The sequence below is a fragment of the Trachurus japonicus genome, chromosome 6, assembly GCF_045865225.1.
Source record: "Trachurus japonicus isolate A0001 chromosome 6, Traja_1.0".
Lineage (NCBI taxonomy): Eukaryota > Metazoa > Chordata > Actinopteri > Carangiformes > Carangidae > Trachurus > Trachurus japonicus.
The window spans coordinates 12,723,353-12,744,442 of record NC_140912.1 but is presented as its reverse complement, the minus strand read 5'-3'; the positions used below and the strand labels follow the sequence as shown (position 1 = coordinate 12,744,442).

The window sequence follows — 21,090 nt, the reverse complement described above, 5'->3', positions numbered from 1 at the left end:
ATTAAACCATTGCTTATTTGCTCCGTAGTACACAGGAAATCACTGATCAAATCACCTCTTCTTCCCTGAAGCCCCTGTATCCGGGGGCTATCCGACAACACAACAACAACTTCCGCACAAGCAACAAGCCCGCAGCACACACACAGACATGCTGTATATCAACAGAAAGCTAAGAATATCCGCTAAACGCTCATATAAACCATTCGTAGGACCAACCAACACAGTTACAACACCGAGCGATCAAACAATTTGTCACGAAAACACGAACAAACACCGAAAAACACGCTAGACAGAGAAACCGAGCCAGCAAACAGGCTTCTTTGATCTGACCAGGAGCTAATTGTAGCCACACAATAGCAGACACTCTACAGATTCCAAAAATACCATTTTTATCCCTCTACGACCAAGTTTCACTGATCCAGCAGCCCAATACGATAAACAACAACAAGCGCATTTGGTAAACAAAACCAGAAATGCAGTATTACTTACCAAATATTGCAACGAGAAGTGTAATCCACAACTATAAACGGCGTTTAGTTTGAAGAACTACGACTCCCAGCATGCAACTCTACTTCCTCCCGTGTCTGTGTGGCGTATTTCCGGCTCCGGGTGCACGGCAGCCACACAGTCTGTGGCCTCTGACGCGCAACAACAGCCTGGCTTATACTGGTTCCCATTGGCTGCCATTGCTATCAATGAAACCAACCTGGGGCTAGCTCCATTCTACTGGCTCTAACGGTTACAACGATAGGTGAATGACCCTGATTGGTCGATCCGCTGCAGCGCTACAGCTGCTGCGTCATGAGACAGGCAGACAGGCTTTCCCTGCATCGATACGCATGAATCCAGAAAACACCTATTTATATTATATTAATAAATCCCGATTGATTCTTTTTCAGTTAGTTTATGCAAATTGTGTGAAAATAAAGATTAAACAATGGTCAATAGTGGCAGGTGGTTCCAAGCTGTGCCAAAAATTGACATTTTGGAAAGCTCGCCTGAATATTTTGTAGTAAAATCTCAATAATTTTATTCTGCTTCAATGAATCATAATCAACCACTGCAGAGACAATGTTCATATGTTGTACAATGATTTTATAGAGAGTTTTAGCTATGTTAGCATTATTCTAAAGGACACTCATCAAAAATATGATTTTTTTTTAGGCGAGCATTGAATTTATTTAATTTTTGCTGTGTGCCATCTTCATTTACTCTTCACCAGTAACAGATATACTGATAATTACACATCTCAACAATCCTCAAAGGGTCCCCTATTCAATGACACCAAAATTATTCAAATAGACCTGGCCTGGAAAATAGGCTCAGGGAAGAACAGGTTGACTTTTGCCAGTCTACATAAAGAAAAACTGATTCATATTCCCTATACTCATAAGCAGTCATGTCAAACTGAATAGTTGCGAAAATAGTACAATTTAAGAAAGTTTGATTGTTGTTCAGAATCACATATTGAAGAAGCCAGACAAACACAGTAATATGTTGAGCATGGGCCCAAAATCTCTATTTTCTACAGTGTTCAAAATCTACTGCGTAAGTAACAGTATCTACTAGTATCACTACAAGTGTCTATGGCATATGCAATACCTTCTGCTAACAACACAACACCACTCTGCAGGGAGATTTTATCTATGGGATGATGTGTACATGTATGTTTTGTTTACCTGGACAGCAATGTAACCACAACTTCCTTGAAAAGCATATGTCCGCTGATCAAATGTACTGTAGTGACCACTGCCATAAATAATGCAAGTCTCTGGACATTTTTCCTCTGTGCATGCCCACTTTCCGCTCTTGCAGGTACTAGATGCATCAGAAATGGTAAAATGTAATGCTTTACATACAGCATTAAAAAACAAGATAACATTTGTTTACCATATTATATTATACTTCTAGTAAAAAAGGTCATACCAGTTGTTGCACTGGTTACGGATTTCTTTTCCTGGGGCATACAGGTGGCCATTATGCTGACATGGACAGTCATTTTCTTTCACACAGGAACCTTTGCCATCATCAAGTAGGCCAGCAGGACACAGACAGCCAGATTCACACTCTGTGGAGTCCTGGATAGATCAAAAGATCACAAGGATTAGAAAAGAGCAAACACAATGACATTCTTAAAAACATAATGAAAAGAAACTGTCTGAAAACTATGATAGTCACTTGCCAATATATACTACTGCAACTTCAGTGTAACATACTGTCCACAATTACATTCAGAAAATGAATATTAGATCTTTTATATGAGACAGGGATGCAAACTTAAACACAGCTAAATCAGCTCACACATTCATCTTGGTCCAGATTTAAACAAGTCTGTGCACACTGCACTCCAAGGTCTCCTGGGCCCGCAGTGGAGCAATTGAAAAACACCTTTGGAGACGGGCATGCTTTAAACCAAAAGAGACAGTGATTTAATATACACATCAACTAAACACTTCAGTTGCGTAAAAGAAATAATTAGATAAATAGAACAAAACATACTTGATGAACGGGTTCTCCATGAACGACAATGAAGCACTCCATTAGTACAAACACTAGAAGAAGATATAAGATGCAACACAAAAGATACTTAAGCACCAGACATTTAGTTTCTTAAACTCTTTGTTGCAAACTTTACAGTTACACTAAATCTGCTCAAATCTGGAGTGACTGATTTCACCTAATTGAAAACATCTAACTCACCAGTGCTCGTCTTTGACGCTGATGGACTTTCCTGGCTTGATGTACTTTTCGTTATGGTAGCATGGACACTTTGCCATGGGGACACACATGCCTTTGTCATTGAGGTAGAGACCCTCAGAGCAGGAGCAGCCGTCCACAGGCAGGAAATCAGTAGTACAGCTCTGCTGCTTAGAGCTCAGTGATCTGCAGGTCAACTGGCATCTCTGATGCTTGTAAGAGAAGGTCTGAGATGCTGGGCACCTTGTTGAGTATTTATCTGTTTTGTGGATAATGTGAGGATGGTCACTTAATAGTTTATGGCCCACTAATTAAAGCAATAACATTGGTTAAATAGTCACGTCATTTTACCAGAGGAGAATGAAATAAAAATCTTACCGCACACTTTCTCTCTCCAGTTTGTCAAGAACACTCCTTTTGATGCACAAGCCCGTGCATAGGAGGACAGGACAGCACACAGACAGGCCTCACTCTTCTCACAGTTACAGCTGGCATACGTACATCGCTGCAGAACCACAGAACTGTTTTACAACTACAGTCTCATCAAAATTTAATTTAATCACAGACAAATAGAGTGATTTTGCTGTACCTTGAAGTACATCTCAGGATCCACTTGTGAGTGACATTGTGCAAAGGTAGAATTTGGCTTTCGTAGCAAGGTGCACCAGTGTTTGGCGTACTGCTCTGTAAAGGAAGAAACAGTCAACCTTTTATTTTCCATGTCCTTGGTTGTGTTAGATTGTGTGCAATTGTTTCAGTTTAACACATTTGAAGACTATAAAAATGTGTTTAAAGCAGAGAACCAGTCTACAAAAACTTGTTTGACTAGTGGAACAAAAGCAGTCACAGCTATTTTACCATTGTCCACACTGAGGGAACAGGGGTCTTCAAGTCTTTCTCCTCTGTCTTCACACATGACTTTAGATTTCCATGAATTCGCAAAAGTTGCTGCTGTTCCCTCCACGATCCCCTGAGGTGTTTTCATGTCATCATGCAGGACCATGTTGTAATTCCCGCATAAACCTGAAGAAACCAAATATTTTAGACATTTATACAAATGCATATAACTCTGATGATTCATGGATTCATCAATTCATTTTCATTTTTAAGGTAAATTGAGATTATTTCATATACTTTCTGTATATTGTTTCATAGAGAAATTGTGTTAAAAAAAACAAGCTCTGAGTGTTTCATATGTTAAGTATTTTTATTTTATTTTATTGTGGCTTTTTCTGTTTGTTTGCACTCATTTGTTGTATTGTATATAGCAAAATTAAATGATAATTACTGTTTTTGACAATCTGGACCTTACTTCTAGCATAAAATACATTTAGATACATCCAGATAACTTTGGTGTCATTACAAGTCGTTCCGACGAAATTAGATCCAGCCGAGAGCCGCGTATATCCATATAATGCGAGAACACGGGGCACGCAATGCAGCCTCTAAATAACACATTATCCGCCGCGAAACTCGTTCATTTCACCAATATTTTGTTATGATAGGCTAGTGCTAGTCCCCTCTGAGTCCGGGCGGACATGTTATCAACATCCGGCGTCTGTAGGTTGACCTACTAACCTCTGACCTGGATGATGTCATCTCCGCTTGTTGCTACCGCTAATGCTATGGTTCGTTTCTGCGTGTTTCTGATTTGTCAGAACAAAATGAGCAACTGGACAAAGTTCAGCTTCCACAGGCTTCCTCTCCACAACCTGGACTCACTAAAGCTCTGGCTAGTTGAGCTAAAAATGGACCTGAATGCCGAAGCAGAATGATTATTATCAGAATGAGCCGGGCAGCGGTCAGAGATGACATCATCCAGGTCAGAGGTTAATAGGTCAACCTACAGACCACGGATGTTGATAACATGACACCACGGGCTCGGAGGGGAATAGCACTAGTTTATCATAACAAAATATTGGTGAAATGATTTTTCGTTTCGCGGCGGTCCGGCGGATAATGTGTTATAGAGCAGCGTTTCTCAAACTTTTTTCAGTCACAGCACCTTTCAAAAGTGCATACAATCTCACGGCACCCCTGTGTAAAATATAATTCAAAGTGACACTGCATAGCCTAAATGTAAATGTCCTGTTTATTTAGATGGGACAGTATTATTTAACAGACCATAATACAAACTGTAAATGCAGGGTGCACAGGTGCCTCTGTAGCCTACATATGCACACACACACACGCACACAATAATCCGCAATGTGAGAGGAAGAGAGAAGGTCTACATGCGCGCAGCGCGCAGGCACGCGCTCAAATGAATATCCACCGCGTCTCCGCTCCGTTCTGACTCAGTTGCGAACAATCAGAGAGTTTCCACCGTGTGCAGCGGAGTGTTTTTATACATCAAACGCACCGGAGTCGGAACAGAGCGGGCACAGATCCACTGGATAGAGGAGGGGGTGTGTCTCACCATCATTTAAGATGGTTTATCGACAAACTCCACAAATTCCACTGCATTGTTTCAGATGAAATAAGCAAAAGTTGCCGCAGGGACGTGTGCCTGGTACGACGCATTTTTTTCCACAGCGTCCACAAGTGCTCTGAGCACCTGTGACCAACGGCCGTGTCCACCGGACGCGCTTTTGGAGCAGTCGCTCTCCCTCTCTCTAGCTCTCCCTCTCTCAGAACGCTGCCGTTACCAGGTTACAAAACGAGCCGTCACTTCCGAGCCGCGTGACAAGCGCGGCCCTGTTCCAAAAGTTGAACATATTTCAACTCTGAGCGCTCCGAGCGCCGTGACAAAAAAAAGGAAGCACCGAAAGCTTTTTTTCTGCCGAGGGCGCTGAGCGGTGTGAGCGTTGAACTCCATAGGATTTGAATGGAAAGTAGACGCCCAGAGCGCTAAAAGACTGCGGTAAAGTGAGCCGCTGTTTGAGAGATAGTGGTAAAGTGAGCCGCTCTTTGATTTTCGTTGGGCGCGCGCTACAGTACGGTAGGCACGGTTCTCGAGCAAAGTGAAGGTCCTGAAAGATACATAAAGCCTACGTGCTTTTACTGTAGAAATGCGGAGGAAAATCACTTCTAAGATGAATCAACTTTGTAGTTATATTTCACTGCCGTAAAGGGGAGAAAAATCACCTTTCATCGACATTTTACTGTAGAAATGTGGAGAAAAATTTATTTAAAACGACCCCTATAATAAAAGCCATTCACAGTATGCTGACCTTTGACCTTACGTCAGATCAATTCCTTCATAGGTGTGTTCCTCATTTCTTTTGCATACTGTTCCTGGGGTCTTATTCTACTTCTGGTATCATTTTGGTGGCATTCTACTGTAGAAATTTGGAGAAAAATAACCTTAAAGTCACCCCTATAATAAAACGCAGTTACAGTATGCTGACCTTTGACCTTACGTCAGATCAATTCCTTCATAGGTGTGTTCCTCATTTTTTTTGCATATTGTTCTTGACATCTCACTCTACTTCTGGTATCATTTTTGGTGGCATTTTACTGTAGAAATTTGGAGAAAAATTATTTTAAAAATCCCACCCATAATGGCTCAACCCCATTTACTGTATGCTGACCTTTGACCTTACGTCAGATCAATTCCTTCATATGTGTGTTCCTCATTTCTTTTGCATACTGTTCCTGGGGTCTTGTTCTACTTCTGGTATCATTTTGGTGGCATTTTACTGTAGCAATGTAGAGAAAATTCAGATTAAAACCACCCTCATGATTAACTCCATTTACAGTATGCTGACCATTATTAAATCAGATTAAATCAATTTTTCTCCGCACTGCTACAGTAAAATGCCACCGAAATGATACCAGAAGTAGAGCAAGACCCCAGGAACAGTATGCAAAAGAAATGAGGAACACACCTATGAAGGAATTGAGGTCAAAGGTCAAAGGTCAGCATACTGTAAATGGGGTTGAGCCATTATGGGTGGGATTTTTTAAATGATTTTTCTCCAAATTTCTACAGTTAAATGCCACCAAAATGATACCAGAAGTAGAATAAGACCCCAGGAACAGTATGCAAAAGAAATGAGGAACACACCTATGAAGGAATTGATCTGACGTAAGGTCAAAGGTCAGCATACTGTAAATGGGGTTGAGTCATTATGGGTGGGATTTTTAAAATTATGTTTCTCCAAATTTCTACAGTAGAATGCCACCAAAATGATACCAGAAGTAGAATAAGACCCCAGGAACAGTATGCAAAAGAAAAGAGCCATACACATATGAAGGAATTAATGTGAGGTAAGGTCAAAAGTCAGCATACTGTGATTGGCTTTTATTATAGGGGTCGTTTTAAATTAATTTTTCTCCACATTTCTACAGTAAAATGTCGATGAAAGGTGATTTTTCTCCCCTTTACGGCAGTGAAATATAACTAAAAAGTTGATTCATCTTAGAAGTGATTTTCCTCCGCATTTCTCCAGTAAAAGCACGTAGGCTTTATGTATCTTTCAGGACCTTCACTTTGCTTGAGAACCGTGCCTACCGTGCTGTAGCACGCGCCCAACGAAAATCAAAGAGCGGCTCACTTTACCACTATCTCGCAAACAGCGGTTCACTTTACCACGGTGCTAAAATGGCGTCCGGTGGACACGGCCCCTTTGCATAGGCTATATGTAAAAATAATGTATATGAAATGTCAGAAGAGGTATTTTTTTCACGGCATCCCTGACGCAGTCAGACGGTACCCCAGTGTACCGCAGCACCCACTTTGAGAATAAGGTCCAGATTGTAAAAAACGGTACTTATCCTTTAACTTCCAAATACAAATTAATTACTTACACTACACATTTAGTACAATAATCTAAGGGTATTATATATACTGACATATTTTTGATTATGACAACACTACATGTTACCACACATTTAAAACTCACCACGTGTCTTTGCCTTGTAGCTCTGGTCCAACCTGACATAAACTTGCATAAGAGGCACCTGCTGGATCTGAATTTGCAACCCGAAAGTGGTCTGGAGCAGTATGTGAAAGGATGAAGCGTGGAATATGTTGATGTCACCTTTAAATCAAGAAACGATTTTGTATGAAACATTGCAACAAGAAACAGTAAGATCATTTGCCAGTATCATCACAAAAAAGACAGAAGACAATAAAATGTGTCTTATTGTCTGACTCACCTGAGTGGTAGGGCAAAGTGATGGTCTGCATATTCTGCTTTACTGTGCCATCTGAACCGAATGTTAATACCTAAATAGAAACAGAACAGATCATTTGAGGGTTACAGATGTCATTGTGAAATAATAAATGACCACAGTTGTTTTAACTTGCAGTCTTGAACTCACATTGTTTTTGTCATTGTTTATCAGGATTTTGAGGGTTTTCAGACAAGTGTCAAACTCTTGGTTTGCACATGGCACCAGCTGGGCCAAGACTGTAAACTTTGGACTTGCAGCATCCTGCAAAAAACAGTAGAAGTGCGAAAGAACAACTTGTATCAATCAGCAGCAAAACATTTTTAGCTCTAGTTTCGTGGCGCGGCGCAAGGTGGCGCAGCCAGCGCCGTGCAAGTTTAGACTAGCGCAGCCTGGCGCATGGTCAGTTTGGCAGATTGGTAGACTGAGGTGCGCCGAGATGGGTGTGGCGGTGCAGCAGGGGGAGGTGTCACAGATTCAGCTTGGCGCAGTGGAAGTTTCATGCCAAAAAGCCGCGCAGAGGGTGCGCCAAAAGCCCTGCGGTGGTAGATTGGTTCACCGGCGCACAGTGCTCACATGTCACCAAGACCTCACAGGCAGGTTTCCACAGTTCCAGGCATATTTAAATGCAATAAATAATCACAACAAACACTATTTACTGCAACTAATGGAATCAACACGTGCATATAGATTGTCTCGTCACATCTGACGTCAGATCAAAGGCTGTTGGCACGCGTAAGAGAAACTCGACCTGAATTAACACAGCAGGGACGAACTGGGACTAAAAAGCAACAGCGGATGTCCCAAGAGCAGGATTGTGAGGGTGGATGACTGCATGTCGCTGCCGCGTTGAGACTACACAGTGTGCCGTTGTGATGATCCGCTTTATTTATTTATTTACTTATTAATTTATTAGCGGCGAGCGACCGCGTCGTTACGCAGCGTGACAAAAAACAAACAAACTATCATCATCCCTCCCTCTGCAACCACAACAGCCTCGGTATCAGATAGTGAGCATACTCAGCATCTCTCATCACAGAAAAAAAATAAATAAAAAAGAGACGGACAGACAGAGAGAGAGAGAGAGACGCTCGGGAATGCGTTCTTTATGCTGAGATGCTCCTGATTTCATCCCTGTTACGCATGATGTTTGTTTATGTTGTGATTAGTGTAGACCTCTCATCTTTCTTACACAGGGTTTAAATATGGGTTACTAAATGTGAGTTTCTTTATTAGTTTATTAGTTGTTGTTGTTTTTATACACTGGGCAGCGGTTCTCAGTGTATCAGATCAAACCTGATTAACGATATTAGTAAACTCCTTATTCGATCACTCTGAGCTCGGACCTCCCGGACCAAAACACCTGTTTCCTCCTGGGAGAGGTTTGGCCTCTGACGTCACTGTCTCCTCTGTCCATGTCGAAGTATAAAATGACAAAATTGCAGTGCGCATCAACCGCGGCGCAGTTAAAGGTGAGGAGAGGAGCTCATTTGATTGGTGAAGATCTGAATTGGCTGTGTCAATCCCACTTCAAGCCTTCTCTCCTCCTCATTTCCCACTCACGCCTTCTCTTCTCCCTCTTTCTCACTTGCACGGGTAGGAGGGATGGGAGGAGTGCCTGCACCGGTCTACGCCGGACTGTGCCGTGCACGAAACTTGCAAAGTCCAGGCGGACACACCCCGTTGGCGCGGCATAACTGCTGCGCCTAGACTGCGCCTGGCCTACAAAACTAGAGTCCACTGATTATATTTTTCCTGTGATTGAATTGTGCAAAACAATAACCCACTCACCTTGCTTTCCACCTTGGCGAGAGTGTAGTAACAGTCTCCATGGAAGGTGTAGGTTTTCCCATCAAAAGTAGTTACATGTGAGCCCTCTTCGACTGCACATGTAGCAGGTGTTTTCAAGTTCTTACAATCCCATTTCCCCTTCAAACATGTGCTGAAACAGGCCAAATCATTTCAGATAAAAAATGAAAGGAAAGCACCTAAAAATAATACATTTGTTTTATAGCATGAAACATTTGACTTACCATTCCATTTGGTCCTGTCGGTAAACCTCGCCAGAGTTATAGATTTTGTCTTTGAAGCACTGACATTCAGACTGAGGGACGCACCCTCTCTTGGAAATGTCGTCCAACACGGTACCTGTAGGAGACAGTTACATGAAGGGTTAACAGAAAACTCTTAACAATGCATTATGTAGAAAGAAACATGGTTTCAAATGTGAAGATCACTCACCAGGTGGACAGAAGCAGCCATCCATTTTGTGGAGCTCACACAGTGAACTTGTGTCCTGATATGTGCAAGTATCAATGCAAGGGGAACCACTCTCTTCAAAAACCATGTTGTATGGGCACTGTTTAGCTGAGAAGATAAGGTACAGGTGAAAATGACTTGGCAGGATGTGACTCATTTGATTTTCTTTCCATTTTGTTTACTTATTTAACTTCCTTGTATCCAGATTTATTTAAAAAAAAAAGATTAATGTCATAGGACTTACTGATACAAACATATCTGGCCTTTCCCTATGCTGTTAGCCATTAAAGGTGTCAAAGGAAAGATAAAGTCTATTAATAACACAATAACTGTTATTCAGTAAAATGAGTTGTGTTTTACTGGCCTGGTTCCAGTATTTCTAATACTCCCATCATCTACACCTGTATAAAATTTAAAGGTGATGATTAAATTAAAAAAGATCATGAAACGTTACCACAGAACTGTGGTGTCCTCCAGTTGGGGGGCTGTCCTCCTGCATGTGAACACTGGCGAGAGAACTCAGACAGTGTGCTGCAGACACAGGAGTCATTTGAAGTGCTGTTGCAGCCACACATGTCCTGCACACATGTCTGGATGTAGAGTTCAGGCTTGATCAGTTTGGCGCAGGAGCTCCAGGACTGGGAGAGCAACATCTCCTCACACTTTGTTTGCTATATGGGGAAAAGAGTTGGGTTTAAAGTTTAAAATGCAAGACATTGCTAGGTATCACTTATTTCTTTTAGTTGGATTATAATAAACCTACAAACTCCTTGCATGAGTCCTGCACACTCCTAGACTCACGAGAGTCCTCTCCTTCTTCATTGGGGTCCTCACAGTCATCATTAGGACGGTGAACTTTGTGTTTAGAGCCGAACTCAGTTGGGCTTATTTGGCGACCTGAGTGTAATAATATTCATAGTATCACATACAAAAGATACAGTGCATTACTGATGAAATGAGTGTATACATGAAGTGAATAATCAAATGTACCATGGTGAATGAACTCATTGAGGACTGGAACACCATTAAAGTCTCCACAAAGCCCACAAGTTCGATTGGCATAGTCTTGATCCAGTTCGACCTACAACAACACAGCAAAGAGCTCTAACAGTCTTTCAAACTTAAAGCAGAAGTAAGCGATATTTTTGTGTTAATATAAGTCTTAAATAGTTATATCTTCCGACAGCAATCACTTACATAGAGTAACACGGGTCTCTCAGTAACTCTGCTCTGCTCTGAGCCGAGGAAAAAACTTTTCTCGTATCCTACAAGTTTTATCCAATGAGGAGAGAGAACGGCATGCAGGGCTGTGTGTGCAGGGACGAGGACCAATAGATCCATGACGAGGGCGGGGGCTGCTAACTCCATTGGCTGACAAGACGTTATGGTGCGTTCAAGGCAACTCGTAACTCGTGTTTTTCCGACCTGTGAAGTCGTACCAGTTCGATCTGGTACGAGTTCACGGGTCGGAAGTTACGAGTGGCCGTTATAGTGACTTTCACAGGTAAAACAGGTCGGAAAAACACGAGTGGGTTGCCTGGAAACGCTACAAAGTTGTAAGTTGTGACTTGAAGCTGTAATTTACGGTTTTAAAAGCCTGCCTGGAACGCAGCATTAGCCAAAACGACCGGATCGCTTACTTCTGCTTTAACTTCATGACACTAAAAATATTGAAACACAGGCAAGGCACTGTTGAATTGTAATTATATTATCACCCCATAAATGAACATGAAGAGAATAGTGTGATTTAATTTATACTCTCAGAGTTTGTTAGCAAATCATAGCAAATGCACTGTTTGTCAAGAATAAATGGTTAAAGAAAAGTAACTGATGGATTGTGTTTGGAATTAATATATTCCCTGAAGACTTTGGAAATATACATATCTGTGTCCCTGGGGATCAGTCTGTTCAACAGAAACAAAAGACCGACTTGGTCCAATCATCATAAATGTGTGTGAATCATACAAGATGCCTAAAGGAGAGCTGTGTGGACAGATTTCTGCCAGGTGTCCAACACCATTAAAGCTCTAATAGTCAATAATCAGTTTTTAGTAGACCTAGAGTTTAAAGATAAAATCCTTCATCTAAGTTTTTACCATGACTGAATCAGCGAGGTTCCACATGACAGTGAGGCCAACTTTGGACTGGAGCTTGATGTAAATAGCACTTTTTTCAACTTGTACGCCTGCGTTGTGGTATGGCAGTTTGACCCTGCAAAACAAGGAAGGAGTGTTTGTTTCTTTATCACTGCCAAGCACACATCAGAAGAGAGAAATAAAACTAACAGGCCATTTACTTACGGCTCTTCATTCACACGGACCAAATCCTTGTTGAGGTGGAATGAGTAGTCGTTGATGGTGACCAGCACATAACTGACTGTAGGGTTTCCATCTTTCTCTTTCCTCTTCAAGTGCACAGAAAACTCCCGGTAGGTTTCATGGCAGTCAGAGGCCAGGTTGTATTCACACGTACCAGGGAACTGGTACACATCGCCATCGAAGGTCTTGAAGTGCCCTCTGCCCCATGTGCTGCAGATGCTGCTAACATGGTTGCGAACTGAAAAAGATATAAAAGTATATTTATTAAAAATATATATGTATAAGTTGAGCACAAACAATCCATTCATAGTCCTGAAGGCATCTTACCCATTCTGGCTTGAACATCAGTAGCAATGTCAACAGACAATGCAAGGAAACACAGCCACACACATCTCCACCCCATCGTTGCCAATGTGGGCTTGCTGTCACCAAAGGAGGTAATGGTCACACGGGCCAGAGTGGCCCATTTATATTCAGATTGCACAACTTTTGCTACCACCCATTTTACTCATACCTCTATTCCTAAGACAAATATGTGCTGAAAGAAGATGCCAGATTATATTTACATCCCCCTTATCTTCCAATTAAACAAATATGCTTGTACTCCTCCTTGTACAACCCTGAACCTCTACTCCATGAGCAGCAATAAAAAGGTTTCCTGAAAGTGTACCCCTCTGTTCAAGAGGTGTTCTCTGTCAATATATCTGGATAACATTTTCAGTAATAGTGTGACACATTTCATTCTAATGTAACTTTTGGAGTAAGTAATAAAAAAAGTTAGTAATTATTAATGATGAATAATTATTAAAAATTGTTATCCATGATGTACTCATACGAAAATTGTATTTTGCTGTTATACTATTTATTTAGTATAATTGACATATGACACCATTGCTTTTTTCCTATTTGCATTGCAGCGTTTCTTTTTACTTGCAGCGTTTTTTGTTTTTTTTCTTGCAGCTGCATTTCTTTTCATTTGCAGTGATGACGGGTCTTGGCCACCATATCACACTACTGTGTTACACTTGTGAGATGAGTGTGACAAGATAAATAGTCTTATGTCAATTTGAACTACATACTGAACAGTCCTGTCCCTCAGTAATTTGGGGAATCGTCTGCCCTCCCTGAATCAACACATTGTGGAGATTTTTTTTTTTTTTTTTTTTCAAAGGAGGTTAAATCGAAAGCAACTGGACATAGTTATTTGTCTAGGAAGATGTTTCACCTCTCATCCAAGAGGCTTCATCAGTTCATGTACGCATCTGACCAGGCTGGGACTGGTCCAACTATCTGGTGTGGAGACTCACTATTTAACCTCTTGTGTGGGCGTTCACAAGGGTGATGATGTCACTGGTTCCCTTTTGTGCTCCAAGTGCCAACGACAGTCGTTTAAATGACTGCCTTTGATGGAAAGTTGGTATCGACTTTGTTAGTGCCCTATTGTGTTGTAACGACAGTCGTTGGAGTCACTTGCCACTTGTGAACAGTGGTTGTTCTTTGAGGCTAGATTGTTGAATCTCCTGGGAAGGGATGAAAGGGCAGCATTGTAAATTGGAGATAGGTGGTGTCTCAGACCTCCTCCCCTGTTGAGGGATGGTTTCTCTACTTTTACAAAAATGGCTTCTTTGACTCCTCTTTCAAACCATCTGTCCTCTCTGTCTAGGATTTGGACATTGCTGTCCTCAAAGGAGTGGGCTTTCTCCTGGTATTAGTGAGGAAAAATATCTTGTAAATACTGTTACAGTAAGTAATTATTAATTACATTTAATTACCTGTTATTACTTATTAGTATTAGTAAACAGCATTTAAAATTGCGTTGCAGAACACATTAAATATTGGCGTGGAAAAGGGGTAGCACCATCATTCACACCAAACTGGGAGACACAACCAGTAATCCGACAGCTCCCGTGTTGGGAACCTTTTTAATGTTAATCTGTTATCTGTCTTGTCTAGGCTAGAGAAAGCAAGAGGGGAGGGGCTCTAGGGGTTGCAGAGCATGCAATAAAACTACATGGTAGTTTTTGCAGTGTCTGCTCCACAGTTGTGGAACCATTTCTCAAAAAATTGTGAATTCTAAAAATATTACCTACATCTGATCAAACAGATCCTTCACGTTGGTGCACATGCAATGTGTGAGCTTGCTCTTCCAGTTAACAATAACTTCATAAAAGATAGGCTACTTGATTTTGGCTGTATTTTTTGCTTTTGTTTTCTAACCATGTTTTGATACAAAATGATTGTACGCTTCTGCAAAAGGTTGAACTTTGGATCTCTGTAAAGTCAATGAGGAATGAACTTCCTCTCCCCTTCCCCCCTTTCCCAAACTTTCCTCTCTCTCTCTCTCTTTCTCACTGCAAGCACAAGGGTGTACAAAAGCCAAAAACATTAACCTAAACACATGCACATGTACAACAATACAAGAGGACAGACATGAAGAGAGTTGCATATTTTTATTTGATTAGTTGATAAATACTTTAACTACTGTTGCTAATACAATCATATGAATCATATCGGAAGAATTTTTACAGCCCACATGCATTAATGTGATGACTGATTTTTCATTGCTCTATGGGAAACTTCGTCTCCTGCGAGAAGGTTGCGGAGCAGGTTTGCAGTCTGTGTGGTCACAGCCACACTCCTCCACATGAACGTAGGAGAAGGAAACCACATCTCCATTCAGACAGTGCAAGTCAACAGAGCGCTTGCTGGAGCGTTTCTCCTTACAGCAGGAGCAAGACTGCTGCATACTAGCTGCTGCTTCAGACCACCTGGAAAAAGGATCAGAAAATAAGAAAGTTTGCAAACTACAACTAAATGTTTTCTATCTAATCTATTGTATAAGCAATACCATACTTACTTAGTGAAAGTATTGCAGGATCCTTCACAATATGGCATATCTACCTCCTCGTAAGACTCACAGTTCTTGTGCTCAACACGTGTTTTCATGGGTACTAACTTGCAGGCTTTCTCTTTCTCAACACCTTTGAAGAATAGCCACACAATTAGATTGTTTTAATATGCTTTCAACCTAAAAACTTAGGAAATGATATACTTACAAGTTGTACAACAGCCATCTGCTGCAGTCTGAATTGTATCCTAAGGAGGAATGTAAACAAGTTCAGCATATTTTGTTTTCTTTATGTCCGTGAAGACATTGTCAGTCCCTGACAGTGTTACTTACAGGGTGGCAGTTGCTCTCTTGGAAAGGTGGGCATACAATGTGTGATTTGTACGTTGACAAAGTCTCTGCGGTCTTAACACAGGTGTAATGCACACACTTATTGTCAGGAGGTGACCAGGTCTTTCCTTCCTGACATACATAAGCAGGGATAGACATACAAACATTAAAACACTGGCATACTTCAGGCCAATAAAGATTTACATGCAAAGCAAATGGAGACAATCCGACTTACCCTCAATAGTTGCTGGGTGCCATTAATATTAAGGGCACAGTATTTCTGTACGCACTTCCCACAGCATTTATCTGCCTCACTTTCTTCATATTCATATCCCTGAGAGAACATAGAGAGTTAAGTTCAGAGTTATAGAGTTATAGAAAGAAACACTGATGAAAAATGATGATTAATGAATATGAATATAACAGGTTGTATTTCTCTTACCGGGTCACAATTTTCTTGACATTGCTGAAAGTCACACCTTATTTTGAATAGACCAGACTTGGGATCCACCTCATTGGTACAGGTACAATCTTGACATAAAGGCGCAGGGACTGAAGAACCAGGCTTGCAAAAAAAGATGAAATGTGATCATATTAAGAAATTGAAGTGTGGCACAAACTATTAAAAGTCAAAACTAATACATAAACAAAATGTGAGAGTTCACCCTCACAAATCCATGTGTTATTTACCTGGTATTCAGCATCTTTGTGGACACATACTCTCTTTGGCTCTACACAAGAGTAAGACAATGGAAATTTAGTGCCACTGTGATCATTAGGCTTCACATATAAGTTCATTCTATGAATTGTTGAGCTCACCACAGGTACGCTCCAGACAGCATTTTCCCACAGGGACATTGATAACTGGCATATGTCCAACTGGACAGTTCAAATTGATATCTGGGCAAGTGTTGCTTTGACATTCTGTGGAGACAATAAAACTGTGAGCCACCTTGAAGAATCATTATCAAGGAATTATCATTATCATTGATGATGCACAACGTACGGCAAACATAGGCAGGACAGCAGATGTCTAATGGATTTGTTTGGCTGACAGGGACAAACCCTGGCTCAGTACAGTTGGCTACAGGTGGTGGTGGGCACATCTTAGGCTTGCAAGTCACAGTCTTGGTGGACTCCGAACAGATGCAGTTTTCACACTTGTACTCAAACTTCTCATTAAACTGAAAGAATAAGCCACAGCAACAATTTAGTTGTCTCTTGCAATTTAATAATAACCCATATTTAGATTTCAAGTGAGCATGAACAGTAAACTTACCTCGCGAGGAATTCCCTCAGGATCAAGACATCCTGTAGAAAATTGTTATCAAATGTCAAAATGTCAATATATTCAATTCATAAAAATGAAATCAATAAGACTTAAAGATATACACTACACTTACCACATTTATCAACACATACACCAGACTCTTTGTTGAAGAGTTTCATTCCCTCAGGGCAAAAGCAACCCTCAGTAGTGAAGTTCATAGTTGACTCACTAGGACTGTAATATTGAATCATCAAGAAGGAACAGCAGATCAACATTATTTATTTCAGATTAATTTACTTAAATGCACCGTATCTGACAACAACAACAAACTGTTAGCCATGTTCTATTAAGCCCTGACTCAGAGGAACTGCAAAATCAATTTTTCCATTCAACTTACTTGTCTTCACAGGTTGGCTGTTCTGCAGGACCACATGGCTTGTAAACTTTGTCTGAAGGGCAGTCACTTGCTGTGGAAAAAGAAAAGAACTAAATTGGTTCTTTTTAGATCACACAGTGCCTACATACATTTAACATAAACTGTGTAACAGGGTAGCCTGTTTAGAGTGTGCAATGCAATAACAGTGATTAAAGCAGAAGTAAGCGATCCGGTCGTTTTGGCTAACTTCTTGTCAGCCGATGGAGTTAGCAGTCCCCGGCCTCGTCCCTATGTCACCACATTCGATCCCTTGGCTGCACACACAGAGAGGACCGCCCCTTTATGCCGTTCTCTCTCTTCATTGGATAAAGGTTGTAGGATACAAAGAAAGTTTTCTCCTCGGCAACAGCAGAGCAGAGTGACTGACAGACCCGTGTTTCGGACCAAACACTCTATATAAGTGATTGATGTCGGAAGATAGAACTACTTAAGACTTATATTAACACAAACATTCCGCTTACTTCTGCTTTAAGTTGCCCCCTCATAATTCAACTTGTTGCACTGCTCACAGTCAAATTATGAGTGCTTGCTTACCACACTGTGTGGTGTGGTTCCTCCAGTGAAGGCAAACCCCAGCCTGAGCACAGGCAGCAGCGTAAGTCTGCAAACTTATACACTCCACTGCTGAGTTGGATATATGGCAGCTATCAAAAATACAACCTTGGTGGAAATGTTCAGGGGAGACAAATGGATGGCATGCCTCAAAGACACTGTGAAAGTAAAAAAACAAACAAACTTCAAATTAAAATGCTACAAATGAACTGAAATATAAAGTGAGTTTTATGTCAAAGTTATGGGGATGCATGTAAACCGCTGCAGTGGGATTGAGAATACCTACCTGCTCTTAAGCAGGTCACATATAGCATTTGCTGGGCATTCAGATGAGGTTGGCAGAGGATTAGGACTGTTTGTGGGCAGTACAGCTGGTATTTTACATTTGGGTTGGTCAATGTCTGTTCTAAGCCAATGGTCAGCCGCGACTGCACAATTTTCCATCAGCTGACCTCCTGGCAACATGCAGTCATCTGCCTGATTGTTGTTGCATGTTCCTGATAACAGAGACACAGTTAATATTGCAGTTCAACCTCAAACAAATGATTCATAAATATGGTACTGGAGAGACTTATGCTCTTACCACAATGGCCCTGTGTGTTTTTGCCAAAGTATTTATATGGAAGGTTGACACTGAAGCCAACTAGTCCAAATGTTACAACCACATTTAGGTGAGGGATCTCCAAGACCAAATTAATGCCAGAATCCATGATCTTAATACCATATTGTGAATAAGGTAATTTCAGACGTTGTCCGTTTTTCAATGCCTACAGGGGGGAAAAATTCACTTGTGATGCAAAAAAAGGTAATGTATTGTGGCAGATACATCACCTCCCATGACTGCAATATGCTGGTTAATTTGTGATTTTTAGATTATTACCTCAGAACATACAGTAAAACCTTTATATGGCCATATTGATTTACCTCCAGTTGAACTGCTCCAATTAGGTTATGATTGATGAGTGTGATAGTTTGTGTGTAGTATGATACAGTAATTGATCGAGGACAAGAAACATCTTCACTGGGATCACAAAAGACATTGTCAATATAAATCTTCAGGTTATATCTCGGTGAAATCTCTTCCATTAAAATGTAACTACAGTTCCCTTGATAACTGTAGTATAATCCATCAAATGTGATGTAATGAGGATCTCCCCAGCCTTCGCATACACCTAAAAGGAAACAACAAAGGGGCAGTTGAAAATCAAATCTTTTCCCAAAGAGAAACGTAAGAGTCAATCAATATGTCATGCATCCTTTAACCATGGAATGGCTTACAGTCACAAGCGTAATGTTGACAGCAGTAGAACTCATCATAAACCAGAACTGGTTTCTTTCCATTGGCACATGTGATATTCTGTAGGGGTGGACACTCATAGGGAACTATTTCAATTGTATTATTTTCAATGCATCTGGCCATGGTGCAGTTGCACAAAAAGAAGGTCTCGTTTTGCTAGTGTAGAGAAGGAAAAATAGGTTAAATCATTGTATTTTGAAATGTTTGGCAAAAATAAGAAGCATGCAAAGTGGCTACATATTGCCACTTAAAGAGATATTCCGGCGTAAGTTTAACCCAAGGTCTAAAACACGGTGACACAGAGTAAGACCCCCCTTCAGCTGACCCCACCACGAGCAAGCAACTGGAGGAAAGTGGATGAGTTTTGTTTTCGTCTTTTTTCAGGCAAAGCCAGCAGGTGTTTGATGCCTCGTACTATGGGCTGTGACCCTATTGTACTGTTGCTGAAGTTTGGTGCTGTTCTGAGCATTATTTGTGGCTATGAGTGGTTTTTTTGATGGTGGTTGCTTGGTGGAGAAATCGACAGCAGTGTATTGCTATCCTGCGGTCTTTGCTGAAGTTGTTAGAGAAGCTAGCGGTCGGTAAACTTGATGTCTGGAGGGAGGGTCTTACTCTTTGTCACAGTGTGTTAGACCATGGGTTAAACTTACATCAGACATGGGGCACTTGCTAAACCCAGTAAGCTTAAAAATGCCCCAAATGTCACTTTTTGGATTAATGATAGCATTGCAATATGGCATGTTGCATCTGTGCTACCATGGGATAATGGTTGTGACTGGATCAATTTATGTTGGCTCTTGTATAGACAATTCTGTTGTATGTTTACTGTGTGGTGGCAAAAAATTTTACTTCGTTCAATAAAGTATTTAAAAGAATATCTTTACATGTCAGCTGTCTTTCTTGAGTTTTAATAAAGCATTCATGAAAGGAGTCACACAAACACAACCGAACAGGAGTACAGTCAGTGAGTGAGTGGCCTGAAGAGGTTCTCAGGCTCACTATCTTTATAGTTCCCAAAACACATAGCAGCAGACAAAATATATGACACTCTGGTGGTTCTGACTAGCTTCACCACCAGGACACAACAATCCCTTGTAAATTTCCACAGGACACTCTGTCATAGGAGCTTCCCTGGCTCCTGACCTTTAACCTGTCCTGAGTGGACTCTGTCTGGTGTATCTCACACTGATGTCATCAAAGGGATTAACTAAGTACAACTTCCCACAAGGTGAAAGGAAGTTCACTTACAAACATGGTTATAGAGCACTTGTAAAGCATACCATGGGTTAACACCAAAATGTCTCATTACAACTGTCTGCTTTCACAGAGCGAATGGCAATATTTCAAGAATGTGATAGGTGAAAATGGGTGTTTGTTTGGTCTGAGATGGTGGTGGTCTAGTGCAGCAGTTATTAGCAGTAACAATTGTCTGCAGAACCTATACTGTAACGTTAATTTGGCAGGAAGTAAGAGGGTTCTTACTGTTACGTTCCATTCAGGGCAAATAGGCGGTGGAAGTGTAGTGGTAGTAGAAGGCGTAGGAGTAGTAGAAGGTGTAGGGGTAGTAGAAGGTGTAGGAGTAGTTGGAGGCGATGTCGTGGGACATATTTCTGTCTTGTTAAGAATCTCACAAATTTTAGAACATATCATGGTGAGACATAAACCTGATCCAAGGTGTACCCTGTTGAATATAACCTGCCCTAAAGACAAGAAAAAAGATAACATAAACAATGGTAAGCATAAACTTCAAAAGAAAAAACATCTACTCAAGACATGTCATTTTTGTTTGTCCTCTTACCTGGCTCGTAATATGTGCCATTAAGTACACATAAGCATTCTGTGGTGGAACTTGTAGATGTGGTGGTTGTGGTTGGTCCTGCAGTTGTGATAGGAGTTTGAGTTGATGGTGTGGTAGTTTTGGGGGTTGTCGTGGGTTCTATAGTTGGGCTAGTTGGGAAAGTTGGT

At 41.0% G+C, this 21,090-nt stretch overlaps 2 protein-coding genes across 2 annotated transcripts in view; both read right to left on the bottom strand.

The window, feature by feature from the left end:
- The window catches only part of LOC146985721 (mucin-5B-like), a 31,836-nt gene extending 18,912 nt beyond the window's left edge, over positions 1–12,924 (bottom strand). Inside the window, exons 1-20 of the mRNA XM_085780445.1 lie at positions 12,720–12,924; positions 12,375–12,630; positions 12,171–12,285; positions 11,065–11,155; positions 10,838–10,971; positions 10,529–10,745; positions 10,057–10,182; positions 9,849–9,963; positions 9,607–9,757; positions 7,966–8,079; positions 7,801–7,870; positions 7,545–7,682; positions 3,556–3,720; positions 3,287–3,381; positions 3,076–3,202; positions 2,701–2,956; positions 2,500–2,552; positions 2,302–2,405; positions 1,927–2,078; positions 1,680–1,818 (exon numbers count right to left, since the gene is read on the bottom strand). Of these exons, the coding sequence (XP_085636571.1) occupies positions 1,680–1,818; positions 1,927–2,078; positions 2,302–2,405; positions 2,500–2,552; positions 2,701–2,956; positions 3,076–3,202; positions 3,287–3,381; positions 3,556–3,720; positions 7,545–7,682; positions 7,801–7,870; positions 7,966–8,079; positions 9,607–9,757; positions 9,849–9,963; positions 10,057–10,182; positions 10,529–10,745; positions 10,838–10,971; positions 11,065–11,155; positions 12,171–12,285; positions 12,375–12,630; positions 12,720–12,795 (2,694 nt within the window). The 5' untranslated portion in view covers positions 12,796–12,924. The remainder of the gene's footprint in view (positions 1–1,679; positions 1,819–1,926; positions 2,079–2,301; positions 2,406–2,499; positions 2,553–2,700; positions 2,957–3,075; positions 3,203–3,286; positions 3,382–3,555; positions 3,721–7,544; positions 7,683–7,800; positions 7,871–7,965; positions 8,080–9,606; positions 9,758–9,848; positions 9,964–10,056; positions 10,183–10,528; positions 10,746–10,837; positions 10,972–11,064; positions 11,156–12,170; positions 12,286–12,374; positions 12,631–12,719) is intronic.
- A 1,895-nt stretch (positions 12,925–14,819) lies between these two features.
- On the bottom strand, positions 14,820–20,820 carry LOC146985720 (intestinal mucin-like protein). The gene is made up of 18 exons (XM_085778929.1): positions 20,608–20,820; positions 19,107–19,281; positions 18,753–19,000; positions 18,412–18,595; positions 18,115–18,325; positions 17,811–17,986; positions 17,238–17,307; positions 16,974–17,074; positions 16,850–16,881; positions 16,577–16,754; positions 16,390–16,494; positions 16,261–16,301; positions 16,013–16,135; positions 15,806–15,904; positions 15,574–15,702; positions 15,449–15,488; positions 15,250–15,373; positions 14,820–15,160 (listed from the first exon to the last, which is right to left on the bottom strand). Exons 1-18 carry the CDS (start codon positions 20,773–20,775, stop codon positions 14,959–14,961), a joined length of 2,406 nt encoding a protein of 801 aa, XP_085635055.1. The 5' UTR covers positions 20,776–20,820; the 3' UTR covers positions 14,820–14,958.
- Between the last annotated feature and the right edge of the window lie 270 nt (positions 20,821–21,090).

Coding starts and splice junctions, on each gene's coding strand:
- LOC146985720 (XM_085778929.1), bottom strand. CDS start 20,775: ATGATATGTTCTAAAATTTGTGAGATTCTTAACAAGACAGAAATATGT. Junction 19,282..20,607: donor GCCCTGAATGGAACGTAACA/GTAAGAACCCTC, acceptor TCTCTACACTAG/CAAAACGAGACCTTCTTTTT. Junction 16,495..16,576: donor CTGTCCTGCCTATGTTTGCC/GTACGTTGTGCA, acceptor TTGTCTCCACAG/AATGTCAAAGCAACACTTGC.